This window comes from Sciurus vulgaris (genome assembly GCF_902686455.1).
Source record: "Sciurus vulgaris genome assembly, chromosome: 2".
Taxonomy (NCBI): Eukaryota; Metazoa; Chordata; class Mammalia; order Rodentia; family Sciuridae; genus Sciurus; species Sciurus vulgaris.
This window is the reverse complement of record NC_136462.1, coordinates 118,228,604-118,253,086: the sequence shown is the minus strand read 5'-3', so window position 1 is coordinate 118,253,086 and position 24,483 is coordinate 118,228,604. Positions and strand designations below refer to the sequence as shown.

General features: G+C 42.0%; 1 protein-coding gene across 4 annotated transcripts in view; it reads right to left on the bottom strand.

Annotated features, from left to right (window-relative positions):
- Positions 1-24,483, bottom strand: part of THSD4 (thrombospondin type 1 domain containing 4) — a 590,989-nt gene that overhangs the window by 28,799 nt on the left and 537,707 nt on the right. For all 4 annotated transcript variants that reach the window (XM_079122620.1, XM_079122621.1, XM_079122622.1 and 1 more), the window contains 3 exons: positions 8,550-8,725; positions 6,092-6,188; positions 1,111-1,386 (listed from right to left, as the gene is read on the bottom strand). In XM_079122620.1, coding sequence (XP_078978746.1) covers positions 1,111-1,386; positions 6,092-6,188; positions 8,550-8,725 — 549 coding nt within the window. The remainder of the gene's footprint in view (positions 1-1,110; positions 1,387-6,091; positions 6,189-8,549; positions 8,726-24,483) is intronic.

The window sequence follows — 24,483 nt, the reverse complement described above, 5'->3', positions numbered from 1 at the left end:
ATTGGAGAGACACCCCACGCTTCTTCAGCTTTCTAGTTTCCCTTCCTGCAACGAGTTAATAAACCTGACTGTTGGGTAATAGGTTTGTCCCTGGAAGTCCCAGCTGACTGGGTTAGGATATTGGAGGAATCTGGAATTAATATTTTACTGGGAGAGTATGGAAAGGAAATGGTGACTGTAAAAGTTAGCTAATTAACACCCCAAGTTCCCAAAGTAAGTTTTTTCCCTGAAATTCTTAGATTTGAGCGAGTTTCAAAAGTCATTTGTGTAAACCTTCTACAACCTTGACTTGTGCATCAATTTTTAGATCTGAAATGTGCAATTATTAATGAATATATATGCCCAGAAAAGGCTTAACTCAGCAGCTCTGGGTTGCTCAAACTCTGCATATTGCATAGAAAGGCCTAGTCTCATGATTGGCTCTGAATCAGCTGCTGGGAGATGACCTTGGAGTCCTTGGAATATTCTATTGGCAAGTGTTTTTCTATGCCTGAGATCTTGGGTTGTGGTGTACGGATTTGTCAAGATAATTTATGGTGACAATGTGATTTATAGTGACTGTTTTTGTATGCCTCAAGCCTTGGTACATTGTATTGGTTTGACCTTGGGGTGCTAAGGCCTGAGTAGCTAATCGCCAGCCATGTGGAAATTACATGATTATGTGACCAGTCCCCCCAAAAACCCTGGATACTGAAACTTGGGTGAGCATCTCTGGTCAGCAATGCTCAGCATATGTTGTTGCACATCACTGTTGGGAAAATGAAGTACATCTCTGTGTGACTCTACTAGGAGGGGACACCTGGAAACTGACACTTGGTTTCCCCTGGACTCTGTCCATGTGCTGTTTCTCTCTGCTGATTCTAATCTATATCCTTTTACTGTTATAAAGTGTAAACATGAGCACAACAACCTTTCTGAATCTTGTAAGTCCTCCTAGTAGATCATCAAGTCCAAGGGTCATCTTGGGGACCTCTAACCCAGTATGTTATGCTAATGAACCATCTCACACGTGGGCCATCTCACATGGAAGTGAGGATTTGTCACACCCCATGGGACATACCTTCCTTGCTTGGCTTCTGCAAGGACATCCTGTCCCACAAGTAGGCTCACCTTTCCCACAGGTTGTGGAGCATTCTGTCATCCCCAGCTGCTTCCAGTTGTGATCCCGGCTTCGCCGCGGGGGCTGTGGTGCTGGTGGCACCAAGTTGTCTGGTCGATGGGAAGAAAATCTATCTGGATGCCTGACTGGGAAGGTCTGCACGGATTCTGAGGTGAATATTTCAGGTGCTTCACCATGCAAATCTTCCTTCTCTCCGTCCCTCTCTTTCTCTTCTCCATCTTCCTGGCTTCTACCTTCTGCTTCCAGCTGGCCATTGAAGGGTTCCCCTAGGAGAGGCCGGTGCACACACACAGAGAAGCAAGATCATTTGGACACAGAGCTGAAAGAGGAAATTGCTTCAGCATTAGAAATTACATGGCATGAGATCATTTCTAATCTGCAACACTAAAGTATAGGATATTTAAAATAAAGACACTAGTTTTCTTAATATTCAAGACATGACTAAAAATCAGTAAGAAAAGGATGAACATCCCAATAGGAAAATTACACAAGGGCCATGGAGGTGCAGTTTCCATAAAAAGACAAGCAACAGTCAAAAGCCACAAGAAAACTTCACTCCTAACAAAAGAACTACATCTGAAGATAAGAAAAAAAACATCGATTGCTCCATTTACCTAATGATAAGGATTAGAAAGTTGGGAAACCCCAGAGTCCTAAACTTCTGGTTGAAGGTGCAGGAAAACACTTAAATTCATTGTCAGTGAGCCTGCAAATAGTTGCCCAATTTTGGAGGGTGATTTGGCACTACATAACTACAATTTAAATTAACATATACCCCTTTGACCTCGTGATTCAGCTTCTAGAACATTTGTCAGAAAAATATTCTCATTCTTTGATGTAAAGCTGTGCATACAAGCATGATTACTAAAATGGTTATTATTTGAAATAGCAAAACAGAACAGACTGCCGTGTTCACTGAGAGTAGGGATTAAAATATATGATGCTGCAACTACAAAATGGAATACTACGCAATTGTTTTTTAAAAGAATGCAGCTCATCTGTGTTCTGGCATGGAGATATTGACTGTGATATGTTGTTTAATGAACAAAAAAGGCATAGAATTCACTGTGTATACATAGGCACATGCAAATGTGGCGGGTCACTTTTTGAGATGTTGATTTGTATTTGGTTCTCTATCTTTTTTCCTCCTTTTTTCTCCCCCAGACTGAAAGGGGAGCCATGCCCTTACATTTTTGTGCTTTGGTTTTTGCAGGAGAGAAAAGTAAAGCTGCATTGTGCCTTTAGCACAGGGCAGCGGGGCTCTCAGAGGGTAAAGTCAGCTGAGGAGAAGGAGGAAGAGAAGAGGTAGGGGGAGGAGGAAGAGGTAGGTAGGGAGGGAGGGAACAGGGAAAGGGCTGTTTTGTTTGTTTGTCATTTCCACAATCTCAGAGGCCTGGGGACTCGGACCCGGGCCTCCCGCGTGAGAGGCAGGCACTCTAGGAGATGGGCTATATGGCCTGCACGGGAAAGGGCTATTTTGAACAGAAATATTTCCAACGGAGGAAAAGTAGGAGTCTGAGGTGTGGGGTTTTCTGAGTACCATGACTTTTACATGCACCAGGCAGCGACCCAGAAGGAGGCCACATCTGGAGTGGGGTTGGGGAACTGGCTGCCAGCCTCATCAGCATTCTTGTCCCCAACACAGGCTGGGAGCCAACCTGCACTTCCCTTGAGGCTGCTCCTGTCACCATCTCAGTGGAGTTGGCATGGACAGACCTCCAGAGGGTCCAGCCAGTGCTTTGGACCTTTAAGATTCTGGGATCTTTCCTCGTATCTGACTGTGTGTGCATGGGTGTGTGTAGCCCCCACGCTGACAGACCAAATTTTCTACCAGTTTCAAAGAAGGTTGAAAATGTGGTTGGATTTAAACGGAGTGATGGAAAATAATATTCTGTGATATTCCTCATATATTTGAGATTGTAGACAAAGATTTGGATTGTCTGCAAACATGTTTGTGTATGTGTATAAAGGGCGTGGCAGAGTCCCATCAAACTGTTAAGAGAGGTTCCTTCTGGGAATGGGATGGGGCTGGAGGCTGTTGCTTTTTTATTTTTATTTTTTAATTATTTTATTTTATTTTTTTAGAGCAGTTTAAAGTTCAAAGCAGCACTGAGAAGAGGGCACAAAATTCCATATGTCCCCTGTCCCCACACATGCCTCCTTTACTATCAACATCCTGCATCAGAGGGTACACTTGTTACCACTGATGAACTTAGATTGCCACATCATTATCACTGGAGTTCATAGCTTGCACTTGATGCTTACATCTATAGGTCTGGACAAAAGCATAATGACATGCATTGGCCATTATAGTGTCATATAGACAGGTTTACTGCTCTGAAATCCTCTCCTCTACTGGTCATTCTTCTCTACTCCCACCCCTGGCAACCACTGATTTTAAAAAATTGTCCCCTTAATTCTGACCTTTCTAGAATGTTATATAGTTGGAATCAGTAAGTATATAGCCCAGATTCACTTAGTAATATGTATTTTAGGTTCCTCTGTGTTTCATGTTTTTTTTTTTTTTGTACTGGGTATTGAACCCAGGGGTTCTTTACCACTAAGATATATATATCCCCAGTCCCTCAATTTAAAAATTTTTAAACACGGGTTCTCGCACAGGTTTTGATAAGTTGCTGAGGCTGGCCTCCAACTTGTGATCCTCCTATCTCAGCCTTCCGAATCACTAGGATTACCAGTGTGTGCCACTGTGCTTGGTCTCTTGGTGGCTTGGAACCTGATTTATTTTCACCACTGAGAGCTGTTCCACTGTGTGGATATGCCATTGTTTACTCACCTACTGAAGGACATCATGGATGCTTCCTAGTTTTGGCAATTACGTGGCAGCTGTTTTGACTTTATATATTTCCATTTTGATTGAATACTGTTCAAGCATGGATCATTTTAATATAAAATAAGGAGGCAAATTCTAGAGTTTCTATAAAACACAGTTAAAAAAATATAGGGCTCTCTCCACCCTTTATCAGTGAGTGCTTTCTTACTTTGTTGGCTTTAAATCACCTTGTACCAACCTTGCTGATTCAACAACAGAATGAAGACCAGACACATGGACATAAATGATGTTATGCAGATTGTTATTAGACAAAAACATTTAAAAATCTTTTTAGTATCTTATATGTGCTGGGCACTAAGGAAAAATGAAGATACCCTTTTTATTCAATTTCTACCCACATCTCCAAAAAGATGACTTTTGAATGTAGTTTTTCTTTTTCCCTTTGTTGTTTAGACCGGGAATTTGTTCAGAGAAGTTACCGACTTTCCTGAGGGTTCACGGAAAGAAAGTGGCAGAGCTGGATTGAGACTCTGGTCTCCTGACTATTGACATGGGGATGGAGCCTGGTTCATATGCCCCCTTCCCTCCATCACTTTTTACAGCTGCTCCCTTCTAGCCTGCTCTGCTCCAGGAAGCTGATCCCAGAATCCCCATGCTATTTATTCACTGAGGTCCATTAAGCCTGTCACCAATTATCATCATCCTGTTTGACTTCAGTCTATCCAACTGTCCCTAAAAACAAGCAACAGATCCCAGAAATCCCAGTATTTTGCCATCTGTGCTTGATTTCTCAGACTGTGTTTCGCTCCTGGAAATGGCATCCAAATTCTGTGTGGGTATTGTGCTGACCTGGAATTTGGACAACACCCCTACCCCATGTGCTGGGCACCTACCACAGACTGTCTCCAGGCAGCCAGGGGGCTCCTCCCTAGTCCGTGGCCATCAGAGAGCTTAGTCATCCAACCTGTAGCCCACAGACAGATGGATAGGCCAGGTCTGGCACCTGTTTCCTCTCTTCCTAGGACAGGTGCTGGACCAGGTAACTTCCAGGCAGTATAATAGCACAGGGTGGTCACATAGGCCAGCCTAAGGTTACTACCCTGGTGTGGAACTTGGACAAGTAGCTCAATTTCCTGCAGCTTCCATTCCCTACTCTTAAATGGAGGCTAACTATAGCATCTGCCTCTGAGCACATTGGCAGAACTCAAGTGCATGTGAGTGATTAGTCTGAGGCATTTCCACAGTCTCTCTGGGTGATGGGCTCGCTCATCACCTCGTGGGACCATGTCTGCAGAAAGCAGCACCATACCCAGCACCACCACTTTGTCCCCTTTGGGAAGCTGCCAGGTGGGTCATTGGGTGTCAACTTGTGATCTTTTTTTGATAGGTCAAACTGGTTATTAACAGAAGCATCAGGGGATCAAGAGAAATGACATGTAATAAACAGATAATCCACCCTGCCCCCAAGCAGGTCCATGTTCTAATTCCTGGAACCTGTGAAATTTATTACCTCATATGGCAAAAGGGACTTTGAGGAAGTGATTAAAGATTTTGAGATGGACAGATTATCCAGGATTATATGGGGGGGGGGGGGGGGGTGGGGCTCTGTAATCTTAAAGGTCCTTAAAAAGAAAAGAGACAGGAGGATGAGACTTGAAGGTGCTATGTGCTGGCGTGAAGGTAGAGGAAGGGACCAGGAACCAAGGAAGGCAGTAGGTGCTTCAGGCTGCACAATCAGGGGAATGGGTTCTCCTGGGAGCATCCAGAGTGAGCCTGGCTCTGGCCCTGCTCACACCTTGACTCTGGCCCAGTGAGATCCCTTCTAGACTTCTGACCTCTGAAGCTGTAAAACAGTAAGTCTGTCTCATTCTGAGTCTCTAAGTTGGAGGTAATTTGCTACAGCTGCCATAGGAAATTAATGTGCAAAATCTCAAAATGCTGGATTAGAAAGGCAGACCCGGATATGTTCACCTTAGTTTTTGAATTAAGTGAACAAAACCACCTTATCAGTAAGACTTAATACTTGTGGTAAATTATGCCATGATATTAAGGCCCACTGACTTTGAAATATATGCTCATAGTTTTCTCTGTGTTGACTGAGAGAGAGGAAGCACAAGAAGGGAGAGAGGCCTTTAAAAGGAAGTGTCTCAGTGCTTGGTGGCACTGAGGGATTTTACCTGGTCTCCTGTGAGGTGGCACCTGTGGGCTGATGGCATTGGTTCCCATGATAACATACTCGTAGTGGACTCCTGGGTTGGGCTGCTGGTGTATCATCTGATGACAGAAAAGTCAGTGTCACCGCTGTGGCAGACATGTGCATCCCCTTTCCTGCTGGCTGGGGTTTCAACGGTACGAGTAGCACTGTTGCCACATGAGAAGGTTCAGTCACATCTAGTAATGTTAGTGACCCTTTGGCAGATTAAACCAAGTTATTTTCAGATGGCTTCTCATCATTCGAAGAATGAAGAACTTCATTCATGAGCAGATCAGAAGCAAACTAGGCTAAGAGTCAAGATTTCACAAATACCAAATAGGAAGATGGAAGGAACAATAGCATAACCTTTCAGTTGGATTTTGGCCATTCTAGGCCATGGCTTTGAATGTGCTCATTGCTCTCTATATGTCCCACATAGATAAATATGTCTATACTGCAGGAGAACCTGCTTGAACACTAGGTGGTGAGGCACAGCATGCAAACAGAGCAGGCCTGGAGCATTAGGTTTCTTTAAAGTGCTCTACTTGGCTGGGAGGCTGGCACAAGGCCTGCCTCTTGTTGGCTTTCTGGGTCCCACCCCCTTTTCATCTATGGCATGATCTAGAATCACAAAGAGACGGGGTCGAAAAAAAGGTTCCTGAGTCATATTCTTTCAGGAACCAGTGACAAAGACACAGGACAGCAAGCAGGAGGCTGGTGGAAGTCAGCCCTGGAAGAGGGTCTGGGATGAGGACACAATGTACGGGAGCATGGTCCCTGGAGTAAGCCCCTCCCTATCGTCTCTGGAGCACAAAGTCTTCAAGCCTGTGACTGTCATGGGGGGAGGCAGGGCTTAGGCTCAATGAAGAAAAAGAATGAGGATTTACAGTAAATGAGATAAGCAAGGAGATGCCGCCATGTTTTGATATTCCCATCTTGGGTGCTTTATGAAGTGGCTCTCCAGCTGGCACCTGTATCGCCCAGAACAAGTCTCCGAGTCCCACAGTTTTTGATTTCTTCATCTGGAGAAGGAGGAGGTGAGAATCTCAGTTGGTTTCTTAGGTCCTGGGTTCCTACAGGCACCGTTGACTTGCTCTTGCATGGGGGTGCTGTGCCTGTCCTTCCTGTTTATACCATCATCTCTTGCCCCTGCCTTCTTGGGGAGTGGGTCTCCATCCCATCAGTCACCCAAAGGTGGGCAGACATGAGACGCAAGGAGCTTCCTACACCACGAACAGATCCCAAGTCATGGGTGTTGTGTGGGGATGGGGCAGTGAGCATAGAGCCCTGAAAGACACAGTTGTGAGTTCCTGCTGTCTACCCCAACCCCTTCACTTCCCTTTCACACTCTGTTTCTGCCCCAACTCCTCTCCTGCGTCTCTTCTGCCAGTCCAAGCCTTGTCCTGTTATGAAATTATTGTTGGCTGACTTTCCCAGACCACCCACAGCAGACCTTTCACAACCCTAGTCTCTGATACCATTTCAAATTTACCCAGAGTCAACCCACCAAATGGACAGCTTAAAAAAACAAAACAAAACAAAAAAACCCAAATTGACTATAACAAGGCTTTCTTTGTAATTTCTAGTCCACTACACAGACCCAAGAGGAATAGACACAGAATTGTAGAGTGGGAGAAATAATCACAATGCAATTAATTATATTTCTAAAACTCTGACCCAGCAAATATTATGTAGACCAGCATGGCTTTGGGGACAGTAAGAGTATGTATATTTATGGTGAGTGCATTCTTTTTATCCAAATGTAATTTTAAGCTTTTATTTCTTGTCACCCTTTATTTCCTGATCTTTTCAGGAGAATAGATTCCAGTTGTTACTTTTAAAAAAACAGGGATCTTTTAAAACTCTTGGGCAACTTGTATTTTAGTTTTAAGTAAAGTAAATCACAGTTCTCTTTTGTGAAGCAGGGAACTTCTAGTAAACCTCCATATTGCTGCTCTAAGCTTTATTGTTTTATCTGGAGTGGTCTGGAGTGCTGGTTTCTCCATTTGCTTTAGCAGAGTTTGAAGAGGGCTGGGAGCTGGGAGCAGTTTTGTGCATTTGGCATTTGCTTTCTTTGCCATGAAAAGAAAACATGCCAAATTAGCATTAGGAGGGAAGTTCCTGGAGGAGATCCAGTGCTCATGAAATAAAGGATATGTTTGCCTCTGATTTGGTTCAACAAGTAAAATTGGTTTTACTGGGTCAATAAACTCTGAGGGTACTAAGCATCTGGTAGAGTTTAAAGTTTCTATGAGCGAGGTGCATTCAGGGGTAAATGACAGCGATGAATGCCAAGGATTTAAGGGGTATCTCCAATAGGCTCCATGCAAATGATTTTATTGAGCCCAGGCAATGATTTATTGCTTATTTGTTCTAAGTGTGTTCTTTGGAAACAACCAGATACAAAATCTAGAGAACAGTCCAGAACCGTCCAAACTCACATAGACATCCAAGATCTCGTTAGTGGGACCTTCGGCCAAAAAGGACTCTCCAGCAGTGCTCGAAATCTCATTTGGACGCTTGTAGGTGAACATGGTCCCTCCGCCCTCGTATTTCCCGGGACGGTCAATCGCCCAGTTCCCATTGATAATGGAGCGGCCAGAACGACTTCGTAAGGCTGTGGAGAAAAACCAGAGAGTCCCTCAGATCAGCCGGATATGCACAAGAAACTGGATTCACTCCCCCAGCCGCTGGCCTATTCCTCTATCCGGGGTTTTGGTACAGGCTTCTGTACCCCGCGCGCTGATCCACACGACTGACCAGGATAAGGCATTGAGAACACATCCCCTGGGGCTTCCACCATCTTTAACCCTCTCCATTCCCCTCTACCACTTGGACTTGGTATAGGCATGAAGGAAGGGAGCGGTTGGGAGAAGAGGATGCAGAAAGGGAAAAGGAAAGAAGAATGGGAGGAAGACAAAAAGAGGAGGAAGGGCAATGAAGTTGTGTTATATGCCGTTATCCAGGTGAGAGATTGCCCACGGGCAGCCCAGTCTCTGATTCTGGCCTGTAGATAGGCTTGATGTAGCTTATGGAGTATTTCTCTTTTAAAATAATTGAGCCCAAATTTGAGAATTGGGAGAATTTATATAAGAATTTAGAGTTCTAGCTTTTCCTGTAAAGCAGGAAGACATGTAGCATTGGTTCCACATTTGCTGGTGGCGACCAGCTGGAGCCTAGGAGAACTGACTTGTTATAGGGGATCTGTGTGCTCTGATGTGCCCCACTCCTCAGCACTGTCTATTGCTCCTCAACACTGAGGCTAAGTCTCAGTTGATTACTCATTTGTTTATTAATATGATTTATCACTTAGTATCCTGCTTGCATTTTTTTCCCCAGTAGAACAGAATTTTTCTTTCTTTATATTTCTATGTCTACTAATGATGGCAAAGCTCAAGACAGGACCAGACGGTTGCATGAGTGTTTCTTCTATACCCGGTCAGCTAACTTCTGGGGGCACTGAGGCTGTGGGCTGTGCTAATGTCATCCTTACAACATTGCTGAGCAGATGTATTGTCCTCATTTTTTCAGAGATGGTTTCAGAGATGTGAGGGGACTTGTTGAAGTTCATGAGGACCAGAGTGACAGATCTGTGCTATGAAATCACACTCAGGAGGGAGGTGATAAAGGAGAAAAGGGGCAAGGAACAAGGTGTTTAGATCAGTGGAGAAGAAAGTAGAATTTCCTCAGATCCATCTGACACCCTGAAACCAACAAGCCAATGGTGGATTGGGCTTAGAGATGTTCCAGTTTTAAATGTAGTGTACTATGTAGTGGACCTGGGATGGCCACTGGCTCTTTGTACCTTCATTTTATAGAATATCCTTATTTAAATTTTTAAAATTTAGTACAAAAATTTTATTCATAAAAGTAGAATACTACAATAAATCCCCACATAGACATCAACAAGCTTCAAAAATGCCCAATTTAAGGCTTATCTTGTTTCATTTTGCAAATCCCAGACCTTATTGATCCTTAAATCTTTCAGTAGGTATCACAAAAATATAAGGACTCTTTCTTTCTTATATCCACTTTCAGCAGCATTTCTATGATGGGTCTTCCCAGACACCAGGTCTACACAGGCAGAAGCTTCATGAGGGGACAGAAGAGTCTCCAAACTCAGGCATCTTCCCCTGTACACACCACTCTTGACTGACTAGTTGCCATGGCTACTGGGAGAGCACAGCAGGGAGCTCAGAATACTTGTTATAAAATCAGTTCAGCTGACTGAATGGCAAAGAAGGGACAGGTTTGAAACTGTTATTTTTTTTTTTTTAATTAAAATAATTTTTTTAAAAAGTAAGAACCACATTTCTTGAGAGTGATCCAGACAGTACTTTCATTTCTACACTTCCCACTAATTCCTCAACCATCTCCAATCTGGCTCTTGCCCCCATTATTTCGTTGAAAAAATTCAAATGAATGTCACCAAGGTCTCCATGCTGCTAAATCTAATGTTTATTTTCCAGGTCTCCTCTTCCTAGATGAAGAAGCAGTCCTGAGCATTGCTTCAATGGACTGCAACACTCTCCTGCTTGATTCTGGGATCCTGCACTCAGCTTGCTCTCCTTCTGCTATGAACCCATCCTGTTTTCTGTTTCATTGCTCTCTCCATGGCCACTAAATATTAGCATTCCTTACGATTGAGAGTAGCTGCCATGGGCTCTGTATTCCCTCTCTGAGCAAGTTCATCTATGCCACGGCTTCAATTAGTACATGCTGGTGACTTCCAAAGTTAGTTCCCAGCCAGACTTTGCCTCTGGTCCTAGACTTTTACATCTAATTCCCTACCTATAGCTTTGCTTGGGAGTCTTAAGGCTGAACTCCTGCTGAACCTTTCAGTTTCTGATTCCGGGAAATTGTACCACCATCCGTCTAACTAGAACCCTAGGATACACCTTAGGTTCATTCTCCCTTCTTTACCTCTTGTATCTAATCCATCTTAAGATTTTATTTAACCTCCTCCATATTTCTTGAACCATCTACTTCTCTTCATGTGCACTTCCATAATCCAGGGCCAAGATACTATCAGATCTCATCTGGACTCATTCAAGAACCTTCTAATTGGTCTTCTTCTTTTCTTTTTCTCAGCCAGACATGATTTTTTTTCTTCTTCTCAGAATTCAGATTGGATCACCAACTATGGCTCAAACTCCTTGAATGACTTTCATTAAATCTAAGAGGTAAAAATAAAGCAAGTCCAGTCATTTTTTATACCCAGCTGATGTAGCCCCAACCTCACCTGTCTCTCTGTGCTCTTTTCTATGGTATTAGCTCATCAAAGACATCATGTTTTCTTCACAATGCTGTTCTTTTTTTCTGGAAATGCTGCCCCAACTCTAAATCCTGTTCATTCCTTAGATGTTGGCTGCCCTGGGTAGGTCTTTTCCCATCCTGTCCTGCCTGCATCTCCCTGGTGTGCTTTACAAGATGCAGGAGGCTTCCTTCAAGACCTTTAACTCAGTTTGCATATAAACCTATCCACAAAACTATTTGATTAATGTTTATTTCCCAGGACATTGTAAGTTCCCAGAGGGCAAAGACTGTAGTGTTTATTCACTGATAGGGCTCAGCACAGTCCTCACAGAGTGAGTTCTTAATATATATTTGCTGAAAAAGGTAGAATGATCAAATGAAAGACAGGTCAAGAAAGACAAGTAGGTGATTCACAGAAAACCACGTTCAAGTATACTATAAGCAAACAAAATGTTGTTCTGCCTTACCTATAATTTAAGAAATGCAAATCAAAACCACAGTGAGATATATTTGATCCACCAGGTTGGCAAACATTAAAAAAAATACTACTGCCAGTTTTGAACATATTTAGCCACACTGGAGGGCAATTTGATTACACTGGTATAAGTATACAAAAATATTTTCAATGAAGATATTTGCTGCAGATCTTTTAAAATAGAGAAAATCAAAAGCAACTTAAATTCCTATCAGTAAAAGATTGCTTAAATAAATTATAATGCTAGATATTCACACAATGAAGGACCAAGTGGCCCTAAAGAGGATGAAGTGATATGTATACATGGGTGTGGAGAGAACTTTGTGATACATTTTAAAATAAAACGCTGTTTTTGGTATGACTCCATTTGTGTATACTTTTATATAAAAGCATATATCTATAATATGCACATGAAACTATTTAGAATAGCCTGGTTATAAAACTGTTAACTTTTGGAGATGGGAACTAGAACTTAAGTTGGGATGGGGGATGAGAAAGGAGACATCTATTTTCCATTTTATCATTTTACTACCATTTAAAATTTGTTTTCCCATATGCATATATTACTTTCATTAAAACTTAAACACTTTTAATTGATATAAAGAAAAGGTCCAAACAGAAGTACTCCTGTGGGGTATAGTCATTTCCCCCCTTTTTAATAGCTTCTCCTTAAAATCCCATTCACAGCATAAAAAAGCTTAGACTTGAGATAGTTTCTGGCTAAGATTTTATTGCTGGGAATGGCAATTTTGTAGAAGAGGTTATTATCTGGAAACCAAAAAGTCCATTAAAGAACTATTTGAAATATTACACAGAAGAAAGCTGCAGGAGCTACCCTAGGAAATAAAACAGTGAGACCCTGAACCTTCTTACCATTGACTACTACTACCCACACAGCCTCTCTAAAGGGTTAGATGAGTATTTAACCAGAGAATAGCAAATGATTTTAAATTCACATTTTTAACAAATGTGGTCCCAATTCCACATGGCATGGGCTGGCTTCTGAAACAGCTCCAAATCTAGCCCCCACCTGGCCTTGCATATAGAAAACAGCTGCATCTACAATTTATGTGTCTGTAAGCAGTTCCAGGACCAGTAATGTTGTCCAGAACCCCCTCGCAAAAGATGCAGGTGGGCCGTGGCTCTTGCTAGAGGGTGTGTCCAGTGAAGACCAAGCTTCGGTATTGCTTGATCAAGAGGAAACCTCACAGCTCTGTCAATGTGAGGAAATCTTTACTCTTGCTTGACATTTGGGTTTCATTCCAGTTTTAGTAGTCAGTTCCAGGCATATACTTTGGGCCTAAATATCTGTATCAACAGAACCCTTCTCTAAGAATCATACAGGAATAGTCTATATATGCAGGCACTGATTCTTATGAGAACTGATTCTTTTTTGTTTTTGCGGTGCTGGGGATTGAACCCAGGGCCTTGTGCATGCAAGGCAAGCGCTCTACCAACTGAGCTATATCCCCAGCCCTGAGAACTGATTCCTGATGCCACAATCTTAATGCCCACTATAGATAATGATCAAACCCTTTGCTCCTACAACCATATGAAGAATGTCATTCCCTTGCTGGGCACATGCCTGTAACCCCAGCACCTTGGGAACTTGAGGCTGGAGGATCGAGAGTTCAAAGCCAGCCTCAGCAACTTAGCGAGGCCCCAATCAACTCAGTGAGGCCCTGTCTCTAAATTAAAAAAAAAAAAACAAAAACAAAAAAACAAAATAGGGCTGGGGATGTGGCTCAGGATTGAGTGTCTCTGAATTCAATCCCTGGTACCCACCCCCACCAAAAAAAAAGAAGGTGATTTCCATTTAACAAACAGATCTCTGTGAACTAGCTATCTGTTTCTTCCTTTGAGAAACAAAGGTTAAATTCTTCCTAGTGACAAAATCCCAAGCTTCTTAATGTTTCAGCAGTTCTGTCCAGGAAGTAGCAAAACAAGTTCCAGGTCAAAGTGAGCAGACATCACTGATCACTGTCACAATGCCAGCAGAAGGCCTGGAGCTGGTTCCTTTGCCATCCCGGTCTATTCCACAAGCCACCACGGAAGCCGATATGTGGGCACGCACCCAAGTGACTCAGACAGCATTAGCTAATCTGGTAAGTCTGAGAATGGAATACGACTATGAACTTCATATGACCACCTTGGAGGGGTCTATGGATTCCATCTTTATTTTAACAGCCTCCAATAGATATTTAGCATTTCCTTCTGTTATCAATGTCAGCAACAAACCATAAGTGTATGTTCTGTGACTTTTGTCACGTATTACAGATGTTATAGGTATTTTGAAATTTTATTTAAAACTCATCACTACTTTGAAATTGCAATAATTATTAGACCCTCCTGTGTATCTCCTATTTTAATGTTAAAAAAAACCACATTATTTTAATGTAAAATTTCTTTTTTAAAAAATATTTTTATAATTACATTTCAATATAATTGGTTTCCTTTGTACTCTTCCATATTTTATTTTGTGAATTTGAACATTGTCCATAGATTGCCAAGGAGCCTTGGTCATATCGGAATATTCCTATTTAAGAATTCTAATCTCAAAAATGTCCTCCTCTCCTCTGGACCAACATGGTAAACATATGCAATGATACATAAAAATTCTGTTTAAGACAACAAAGTAAATGTATCTTCTTAGGCAGACTGGGTCCAGTTTGATACAATGTTCAAATCATGGTTTCTGTTAAACATATATGCACACCTATCACACAGTAATTTTTCAGTTTAGATTCACTTTGGCATTCTGAGTTGGATAAACTTGAGCCTGAGTGATTGTCACACATTTGGATGGCAATCATAAGCTTACCAGAGAGAGAAGGTTGGCTTGTTTTCTGGCACTCTATAATCCCAGGTTGGGAGGAGTTTAGATAAATTGAAAGGCCAAAGCTTTGTTCATATTTCATTGCTAAACGAGTTAGGTATATGGCTAGTTCTTATTCCTTAAAATATCCAAATAGCTGATTTATTTTGACTCCAAATTTCCTTTGAATATTTACTGACTTTAAAGAAAGTTTGTGTGTTTTTAAATCTCAAGTAAGGTTGTATGAAATAGATCCTGTGGTTTAAGTAAGAAAATAATTATGCAAAGAAGTGTTGGGGACCTGAAAAGAGAGGACACAGCCCGTCTTTGGGAGCTCTGACTCCTTGGGGCCAACACAGCATGAAGAGAGTGATGGCGACATTTCCAAGGAATACAACGGATCTGGGAGCCGGGGCGTCTGAATCAGGATCCGCACTGTGAGCTGTGGTTCACCAGGGGACAGGGGCAGGGGCACTGAGAACAGAAGAGACAAAGGTAGAGGCTGGGAGGAGTGGGCCTTGGAGGGATGGCGGACTGGTGTGACTGGGGTGTGGAATAGGAACCCCTGCTGTAGGTGAAGGGAAGACCTGGGCAGCTTTGAGGGCTTGACTGGGCACAGGGGAGGCATGGAAGGTTTCTGATCAGGTCAGTGCAGCTGAGATCTGGGTGTAGACGCTAACCATGGCTACAGAGTAGGAAGATGGGTAGAGTCTAGAGTCTGAAGTCCAAATGTTCATTCATACCACAAATGGGCCCCTGAATATGTGTCACATCTCTTCCTGCTCGAGGACAGCACCTGCCCACGCCATGCTCTCCTCTACAAGTTCAACTGTCCACTTGCCACAGCACGGAAAGTTACGTATGCACTTTAGGGGAAATTCCAGGAGGATGATTCCTCCAATGGGTCTCTTATAGCTCAATTCATTTAGCGATAAACCCAGTATCTTTCTTGTCCCAATGTAGCCTGCTTCTTGATCACCTCCTTTAAAAAAAATTCTCCCATTTTTCAGACTCCTGTTTTGGCGGTCTTCTGTGACTCGTCTCTATTTTTCTTCCTCCCTAGCTAGTCACTCACTAGGCATATCACCTCCTTTAAACTGCTGCCACATTGGTCTCCCTCTCCTTCCTCTCCTGCCTAGTCACCTCTCACATCGAGGTTGTCTTAGCCTCCCATTTGGACTACAGCAGAAGCCTGATCATGGACCTACCTGGATGCTACCCTAGGTTAATCTTCCAGAAATACCCATTTCCTCTACCCCTAAGTTTCTATGCCTAAAAGATAAAGTCCATCCTCCTCTGATTCATAGTCAAGGTCTTTTGTAATTTGACCTAACCTGCAGTCATCTCACACAGCCCCCTTGTTTTGATTCAGTCAAGTACAGAAAATGACAGTAATTTATGCCTTTGCTTTTTTAAAACTTCTACTGTGATTTTTCATAAGCTAAGATCCTTGTCTTATTTAGTACTTTAACTAATAGACACTCAGCAGATGTTGCTGAATAATGCCAGAGTCCCAGGCTTATCCTGCAGGTCTTGTTCAAGTACTGGTCATTTAACAGTGCATTTATTCCTAGGTCTCATGCTGTTCTCTCTTTAGTGTCTATGCTCTGTCTAAGCACCCCGCCCCCCATAAACCTCAAGAGCAGAAAGTGGGACTCATCAGACTCTTCAGCTCATGGTGCTTTTGCTGTAGGAGTTTGCCTCTCTTATTTTATTTTCCCCTTTATTCTGGGTTCCCTTGTCATCACCCTGCCAGACCCGATGATCAGCTACATGATACATGTTATAAAACTTACATAAATGTTACTGCTTTGAGGCCTGTCTTGGTTGTGGTCAGGGACGTCTAGGTAATCATTTTCTAACTGCTGCAGGGTTTTGCACAGTGTATACCTTCCTTGGTTTACCTATCCAGCCTCCTAGTGCGGGACTGACTTTAAACTTTCTCTTTATGATCCTCAGTGACAGGAAGGAATGGGTATTTAGTGAGAACTTGTTGGGTATTGGAAAATACCAGAAGCCAAGAGGGCTGATTTTGAAAAACAGCAACCCCCTCAATAGCAAGAGGAGAAGTATTTAATCAGCGTCCTTGTCTGGATACAAATTGCAGCAATAGACACCCAAGGAGGCATCCTCTGGGCACAGCCAGGGAAGAGAACAGCTGTCCGAAAAACATGTCGCATATATTGGAGGTGGGATTAGAATTCAGTTTCTCCTGCTTCCCATTCTGGTAGCTCTGCCCACAGGTTCCCATGAAGGAACTGTACATTGGGATCCTGCATGTGGGGATTCAAGGATTCCACAAGGTGATCAGAACACACCAGAAGAGAAAAGAATCGTTCAGCATATTCATCAAGTGGGGAATCCCCAAGGGGCGGGTGGGCCCTGCCTGACTTTGGGAGGAAGGTAGTGGTGGTCAGGTGGATGGTACTAACCTGCCGTCAGATGTGCCCCACAGCTGGGCAGGGTAACTCGCTGGCCAGGCCCTACCCCACCAGTACTGTTGGCTGAAATTTAAAGGACTGGTCGTTCAATAGGTCAAAGAAACAAAACAACAACAACAACAAACAATAACACACACCCCACTCTACAAAATAGGAAAGTGCTCGACCAAAAGAAGCATGAGACGGACATTACTGCACAGCTGTGTGTGTTTCTGTGTAACTGCAGAGCCGCAAAGATACTGGGCTGACTTGAATGCTGTCCTTCCAAAACCCGTCCACGCAAAGCCCTGAATGTGACAGGGTCTTTGCAGATGGAATCAAGTGAAGAAGATGAGGTCCTACTGGATGAACCCTAAGTCCAATGTGGCTGGTGTCCTTAAGAAAGAGGGCCATTTGGACAGACAACAGAGAGATGCACAGAGAAGGCTTCTTGACAACACAGGCAGAGGCTGGAGTCAGGCAGCCATGAGCCAGGGCTCATGGAGGGACTCTGCCTCAGGCCTCCCACCAGGGAACCAACCCTGCTGACACCGGGCTCCCAGGGCTCGAGAAAATGAATTTCTGTTGTTTTAAGGCACCCAGTTTGTGGAATTTTGTTATGGCAGCTCCGGGAAATGAATACAGATCCCTGTTATCTAATTCAGGGTTGTAATATTTTGGTGGCTGTGGACTGATGGCTACTGAAGTTGGCTTGCATCTGAGTAAAACACCAATATTTGAAGCCAGGATTTTAAAATTCAATAGATCTATTCCAAATAGCCAAAAAAAAAAAAAAAAAAAAAAAAAAAAAAAAAAAAATCCTCAGGGCCTAATTCCAAATCCTTAGCACCAAGCCTGGGGTTCATTTGGGATGATACTGGGGGATAATCAGAAGGGTTGAATTTTGCATTTTATTTTGTTATGAACCAAAATATTTGTCTATGATTTTACACACACACACACACATGCACACACAAATGGCTCCCACATTCCTCTCTAAATACTTGCTCTAATTTTAAAGAATACATCAGTACACAACTATACTTAATTCCATTTCTGTTCCAGGCACTGTACAACCCAAAACCACTCAGTGCTGGGGATCTGGGTATTTGTTTTTAATTACAAAAATGGTGACTAAAAGTGGAAGTTCGAAGCATCAGCTTAAGTCCAATGAAAAGAGGCAAAATCATGAGGGAAATTCCAAAGAGCCCATCCAGAGTTGTAACCAACCATCACAGTCACTGAGGACCTCAAGACAATGGTGCTGATTCATGCTGGACTAGTAAATCGGTCATGGCAGCAGCTGTCAATCTAAGACACACAGGAGGTCCTTGGATGCTAACATAATAATGAGAGTTGGTTGTAGAGACACAAATGAACACAAACTTGGGTGTTTTTTGAATATGAGAACTCTAAGCAATAACTGAATATCAATTTTAATATCCTTTTGGAGCAAATGTACAGAAAGAAATTCCTGTTACTCTGTCAGGTTATTACTCTTGCACATGTCACTCTTACAAGACTGAACACTTATGTCTCTGGAGTTACAAGGTCACACATTCAAGGATGGCAGCTCATCCACTCACAGTTTGAATGGGTAGGGAACATTCCTGTAATAATAGTACTTTAAAACATTATTTGTAGATAGAACCGAATGGATGCAAACTCAGATGTAAAATCACATTTTGAAGATAATACACAAGATTTCAAGCAAACATTGAATTGGGGTAGAATAACCTGGGATTAACTCTTTACTCCCAGGTAAGGATTAACTTTCTGAGGCTACTATGGGCTTATTGGGAACGTGTAAGTAGCACTACTGGAGTGGATTCATCTCTGGTCAGTTTGCAAATTTAACACTTTCATTGTCTTATGCTAGGCCCCTCTATAATCTAATTTTGGTTGAAAATTTTTTTATTGGAAAATTTCAAACCAACAAATTCTCATGGGTCCATCACCAAGCTTAAGAACCATTAATGTCCAGTCATTCTTGTTCCCTCTCTAACTCCATAGTTGCTTCCAGAACTTTTTACCTTCTCTGGGAGGAAAGTCTTCTTCTTTCCTCTGGAAGTAATCACTCAAAGAGTCCAAGAACATAGATATTTTTTAAATCTCTACTTTCATTTCCTTTCCAAATTGGGTTAAGGAACACAAGGTGGAGCTTGAAATGGACTTAACTCCATCAGAGTCTGCAGCTGCAGTTGGGGCACTGAGCACCAAGAGATGGATGGGCCTAGTTACAGTGGCCTAGATCTAGAACCATGGTTTTCAAAGTGAGAGAGATCCTTAGACTTACAGTATTGGCAACATCTGAGAACATGGTAACAATAAAAATTCTCAGGCTACACTTTTGACTTTCTAGTCCATTTGGAGTTGCTACAACAAAATACGTGATGTTGGGTGATATATAAAGAAGAGAGAATTATTTGGCTCATGATTCTGTGACTGAAAAGTCCAAACAGCATGGTGCTGGTGTCTGGCCAGGGCCCCCTGGCTGTATCACAACATGGTGGAGAAGCAGAAGGGGAAGTGGGCAGGTGTGTGAGTGAGACCAAGAGGGGAAGTGCCAGACTTGCTTTATGACAATGTACTCTCACATCTCATGGTAACCAGTCCATCCCATGAGAGTGAGAATTTACTTCTGCAAGAAAATTATTCTTACCTCTTTTTTTTTGTACTGGGGACTGAACCCAGGGGGCACTTAACCACTGAACCACATCCCCAGTCCTTTTTATTATTTATTTTGAGATAGGGTCTCACTAAATTGCTGGGGATGACCTCAAATTTGCAATCCTCCAGCCTCAGCCTCCTGGGTTGATGGGATTACAGGTGTGTACCACCACACCTGCCTTATTCTTTCATCTTATAGGCCCCAATACCTCTCAACACCGTTACATTGGGGACCAAGCACCAACATGCAAACCACATCCTGAATCAGAACCTCTGGAAGTGTATTCAGCAATCTGTGTTTTAGCAAACACTTCTGCTGCACACCAAGTTGGATAACTGCTCAGGAGACTTGGATAACTTGAGATACGAACAACTGCAAGGATGAGTGACATGATACCTAAGCCACATTCTGTGAATACCAGGTGCACCTGTGCAGACCATGCACATTCACATAAGCATATGCCTACTTAAATAGCCTCAAACTTACTTCTACATGATAAATGAAATATAAGCATAAGAAGGATATATACAAATGAAAATCCCAAGGCAAAACTTAAGCATCCATCCTTATGCTACATTTTATCTTGTTTATTCTGTTTGTAAATTTTATTATAAATTATGTGCAATAGATATTGCTGAAACATGCCCATTTTAGGTCTTAACCCATCCTGAGGCCTACCTGATGGTCATTCAACAGATAGCTATTTACTGCCTATGCTGTGCTAGGCTCTGTCCTAGGAGCTGGGGACATACTAGGGAATGAAACACATTATCCCCCAATTGTTTTTGCCCTCATGGAGCTTACATTCTAGTACTTATGTAAACTATCTTATTTACTTTTTATAATCCTGTGGGACAGAGTTTTGTAGGCGAGAAGAATTAAGTTCAGAAAGGTTAAGTACCTTGCCTACAGTCACACAGCAAACAAGTACCAGAGCCATGACTTGACCCCAGAGTTGCTGACTTCTTCTATGGTCCACTCTTCCATTTCTCACTGGAACAAGGAAATATGGTGGGTGTGTAGGAAACTGAACATAACAGCTACTCACAAGGTTGGAAATATTTTCAAGTACGCATCCAGTTTATCTACAAATACTTTAACTTGGTTAGGTCCCCTAAAATATTAATACTTTCCTTCTGCTATAATATATTCAGTCATTTCTCATTTATTACTTAACATGGCTCAAATAATCTCTTTACAGCTTGGCAGAAGTTAGAAATGAATTTATTTGGGATAGGAGTGGGATGAGAGATGATATCTAAAATCTACTTTGATCTCCAAATTGTGGCAAAGATTACAGTAACAGACTGATTCTTCCCTGATGATACCCTGGTTGTTATGGTAATGGGAGAGGACTGTGAAATAGTGCAACAAAGCCTCACGTCTTTTTTTTTTTTTGGTATTAGGGATTGAACTCAGGGGCACTCAACCACTAAGCCACATCCCCAGCCCTATTTTGTATTTTATTTAGAGACAGGGTCTCTCTGAGTTGCTTAGTGCCTCACCGTTGCTGAGTCTGACTTCGAACTCTTGATCTTCCTGCCTCAGCCTCCTGAGCCACTGGAATTACAGGAGTGTGCCACTGTGCCCGACTTACAGAAGTCTTTTACAAAACACAAAATACATACTTCCATGCTAGATGGGAGACACTTAATTATGGCATTAATGACACCTAAGATTCTGTAAGCCAGACCACATGTCCTTTACAGAACTCAAGAGCAATGGCTGCCGAGTGGAGCAACATGGGGGAAGCAGACGCTGTGTGGGCACAGTGATCTTAATATAGCACCTACTGGAGCCCCGGAGAGGACATGAGGAGCTCCTGAGGTGAACAATAAGAAAGACCCAGGCAGCTCATGAGGGCGGCTCCCAAGGGCCAGAGTAGCACCGCACAGCCCTGGAACAGGGAAAATTTAATGCTTGGCAAAAAGACTATGTGAGCTGTCCTTCCCGGTGAGAGTATTTGGGATCCCAGGGATTTCACTGATAGGACCCTGGATGAAGACTCTTCCAGGCATTGTTGACTTCACCCTTTTTGGCTAAATTTCCCAGGTTTCATTAGCTAGAGAAATCTGGGTCACCTTGTTTTTCATCATAATGTTAAACCAGGATCATGGCATTATGCTGGTTCAAAAAGTGATAAAACTTTTATGTATATGAACTTGAGATGTTTTAAAACTCGAGTCTCAGCTCCCTGAAAAATTCCCTTGTGTTACCACTTTTTAGTTAAACCCTTCCCCCATCTCTCTTCCCTGGCAACCACTGACCTTTTCTCCAACCCTTCATTTGCATTTTCCAGAATGTCACAACAAAGTGACGTCTGTGTTCTTTCACTCAGCATTATGCATTTGAGATTGATCCATGTTGCATGTGTCATAGCTTACTCTTTTTATTGTTGAGTAGTATTCCACGTTGTATGAGCACACCACACTTCATTCAGTTGAGAGTTGTTTCTAGTTTTTGGTGCTGCAGAATAAAGCTGCTTTAAACATTCATGTGTAGGTTTTTGTGTGAATTATAGTTTTTATTTCTCTAGGATAAATACCTAGGCATGGGGTTTCTGGATAATATGAAAAGCATACATGCAACTTTATTACAATGCAATCCCCATCAAAACACCAATGACATTCTTCCCAGAACTAGAAAAACAATTCTAAAACTCATATGGAAGCACAAAAGACCCTGAATAGCAGATCAATCTTGATCAAAAAGAACAAAACTGGAGGCATCCAGCATCTGATTTTGAGATACACAACAGAGCATAGTCAGCACAGAAACAGAGACATAGACTAGCACAACAGAACAGAGAACCCAGAAATAAACCTATGCACCTATATTCAACTGATTCTCAACAAAGGCACCAAAAACATACAATGGAGAAAGGACAGCACCTTGAAAAATGGTGCAGGGAAAAGTTGAAGACTGAAGTTTGATCCCTCTCTCTCACTCTGTACAAAAATCAACTCCAATGGATCAAAGACCTGCATAAAGAGCTGAAACTCTAAAGCTATAGAACAAAACACAGGGGAAACATTTCAAGACATTGGTATAGGCAATGCTGTTTTGGATAGGACCCCAGAAGCACAGGAAACAAATGCAAAAATTAACAAGTGGAGTTACACCAAACTAAAAAGTTTCTGCATCAGAGTGAGGAGGAAATCTACAGAAAAGGAGAAAATCTTTGCCAACTATTCATCTATCTGAGGGTTACTATCCCAAAACTGATCCACTATCAATAAACTAAACAATAACAAAAGCTACACAATTAATCTAATTAAAATGGGCCAATGACCTGAATAGATAATTCTCAAAGGAAGAAATACAAATGGCCAAGGGATACATGAAGAAAATGCTCAATACCAGTGGGTATCAGGGAAAAGCAAGTCAATACTATAATGAGACATCGTCTCACCCTAGTTAGATTGGCCATTATCCAAAAAACCCCAAATTAACACATGCTGGTGAGGCTGTCAAGAAAAAGGAACACTTACATACGGCTGGTGGAATGTGAATTAGTACAGCCACTATGGAGAACAGTATCGAGGTTCCTCAAAAAACTGACAATAGAACTACCACATGGTCCAGCTAGTCCACTCTGTGTATATATCCAAAGGGGATGAAGCCAGAATACATAATAGACACCTGCATATCCATGGTTATTGCATCCTGTTCACAATAGCTAAGGTATGGGATCAACGAGGTGCCCAACAACAGATTAATGGATAAAGGAAATGTGGGTATGTGTACACACACACACATATACACACACTGTAGTATAGTCATGTGTAAAAAAGAATGAAATTCTGCGACTTGCAGAAAAATGGATGGAGCTGGAGGACATTATGTTAAGAGAAACAAGCTAGACAGAAAGATAAGTACAGCAAGTTTTCTTTTACAGTGAAGCTAAAAGCATCAAGCTGAATGTAGAATAGTGACTAGTAGAGGTTGGAAAGGGGTGTGTCGGGGCGGGTGGGTAAAGGGTGGTAGAATCTGATCAGTGCAAGTGGTATATGAGTGTATGGAAAATCACACTGAGCCCCACTAATGTGTATGATCAATATGCATCAATGAAAAATAAGAAACTGCCAAATTCTTCCAAAGTGGCTGCACCATTTTTCATTTCTGTCATCAGAATGTGAGAATTACTTTCCACCCTCACCAGCGCCTGATACTGTCAGATATTGAGTAGGGTTGCTTTTTCCTTTTGGTTATTTTAATAGCTGTGTTGCTGTCTCTCATCATGGCTTTCATTTGCATTTCCTTAATAACTAACGATGTTGACCATATTTTCATGTGCCTATGTGCTATCTGCAGAGCTCTTGGATGGAGTGCCTTTTCCAACCTTTCCCATAAGTTTTAAGTGGATTGTTTGCTTACTGTTGAATTTCAAGGTTTCTTCACATATTATGAATACAAAACATTTACAGAGGCAAACGTTTTTAATTTTGGTGAAGTGCAGTTTGTCAATACCTTCTTTTTTATGAATCTAGTTTTGGGTGTCATATCTAAGAAATCTCACCTGAGATCACAAGGAGTTTAACTTGTTTTCTTCTTTACAGTTTTACCTTTGACATGTAGTTCTATGATTATTTTGATTTCATTTCTCTTAATGTGGGAGTTATAGAATGAGGTTATAGATATATAGGACATTAGTTATAGATTGAGGTTTGTATCTATGTATTTATGCATATTCAATTGTTAAAGTGCCTTTTGTTTAAAGGATGACCTTCACCCCTCT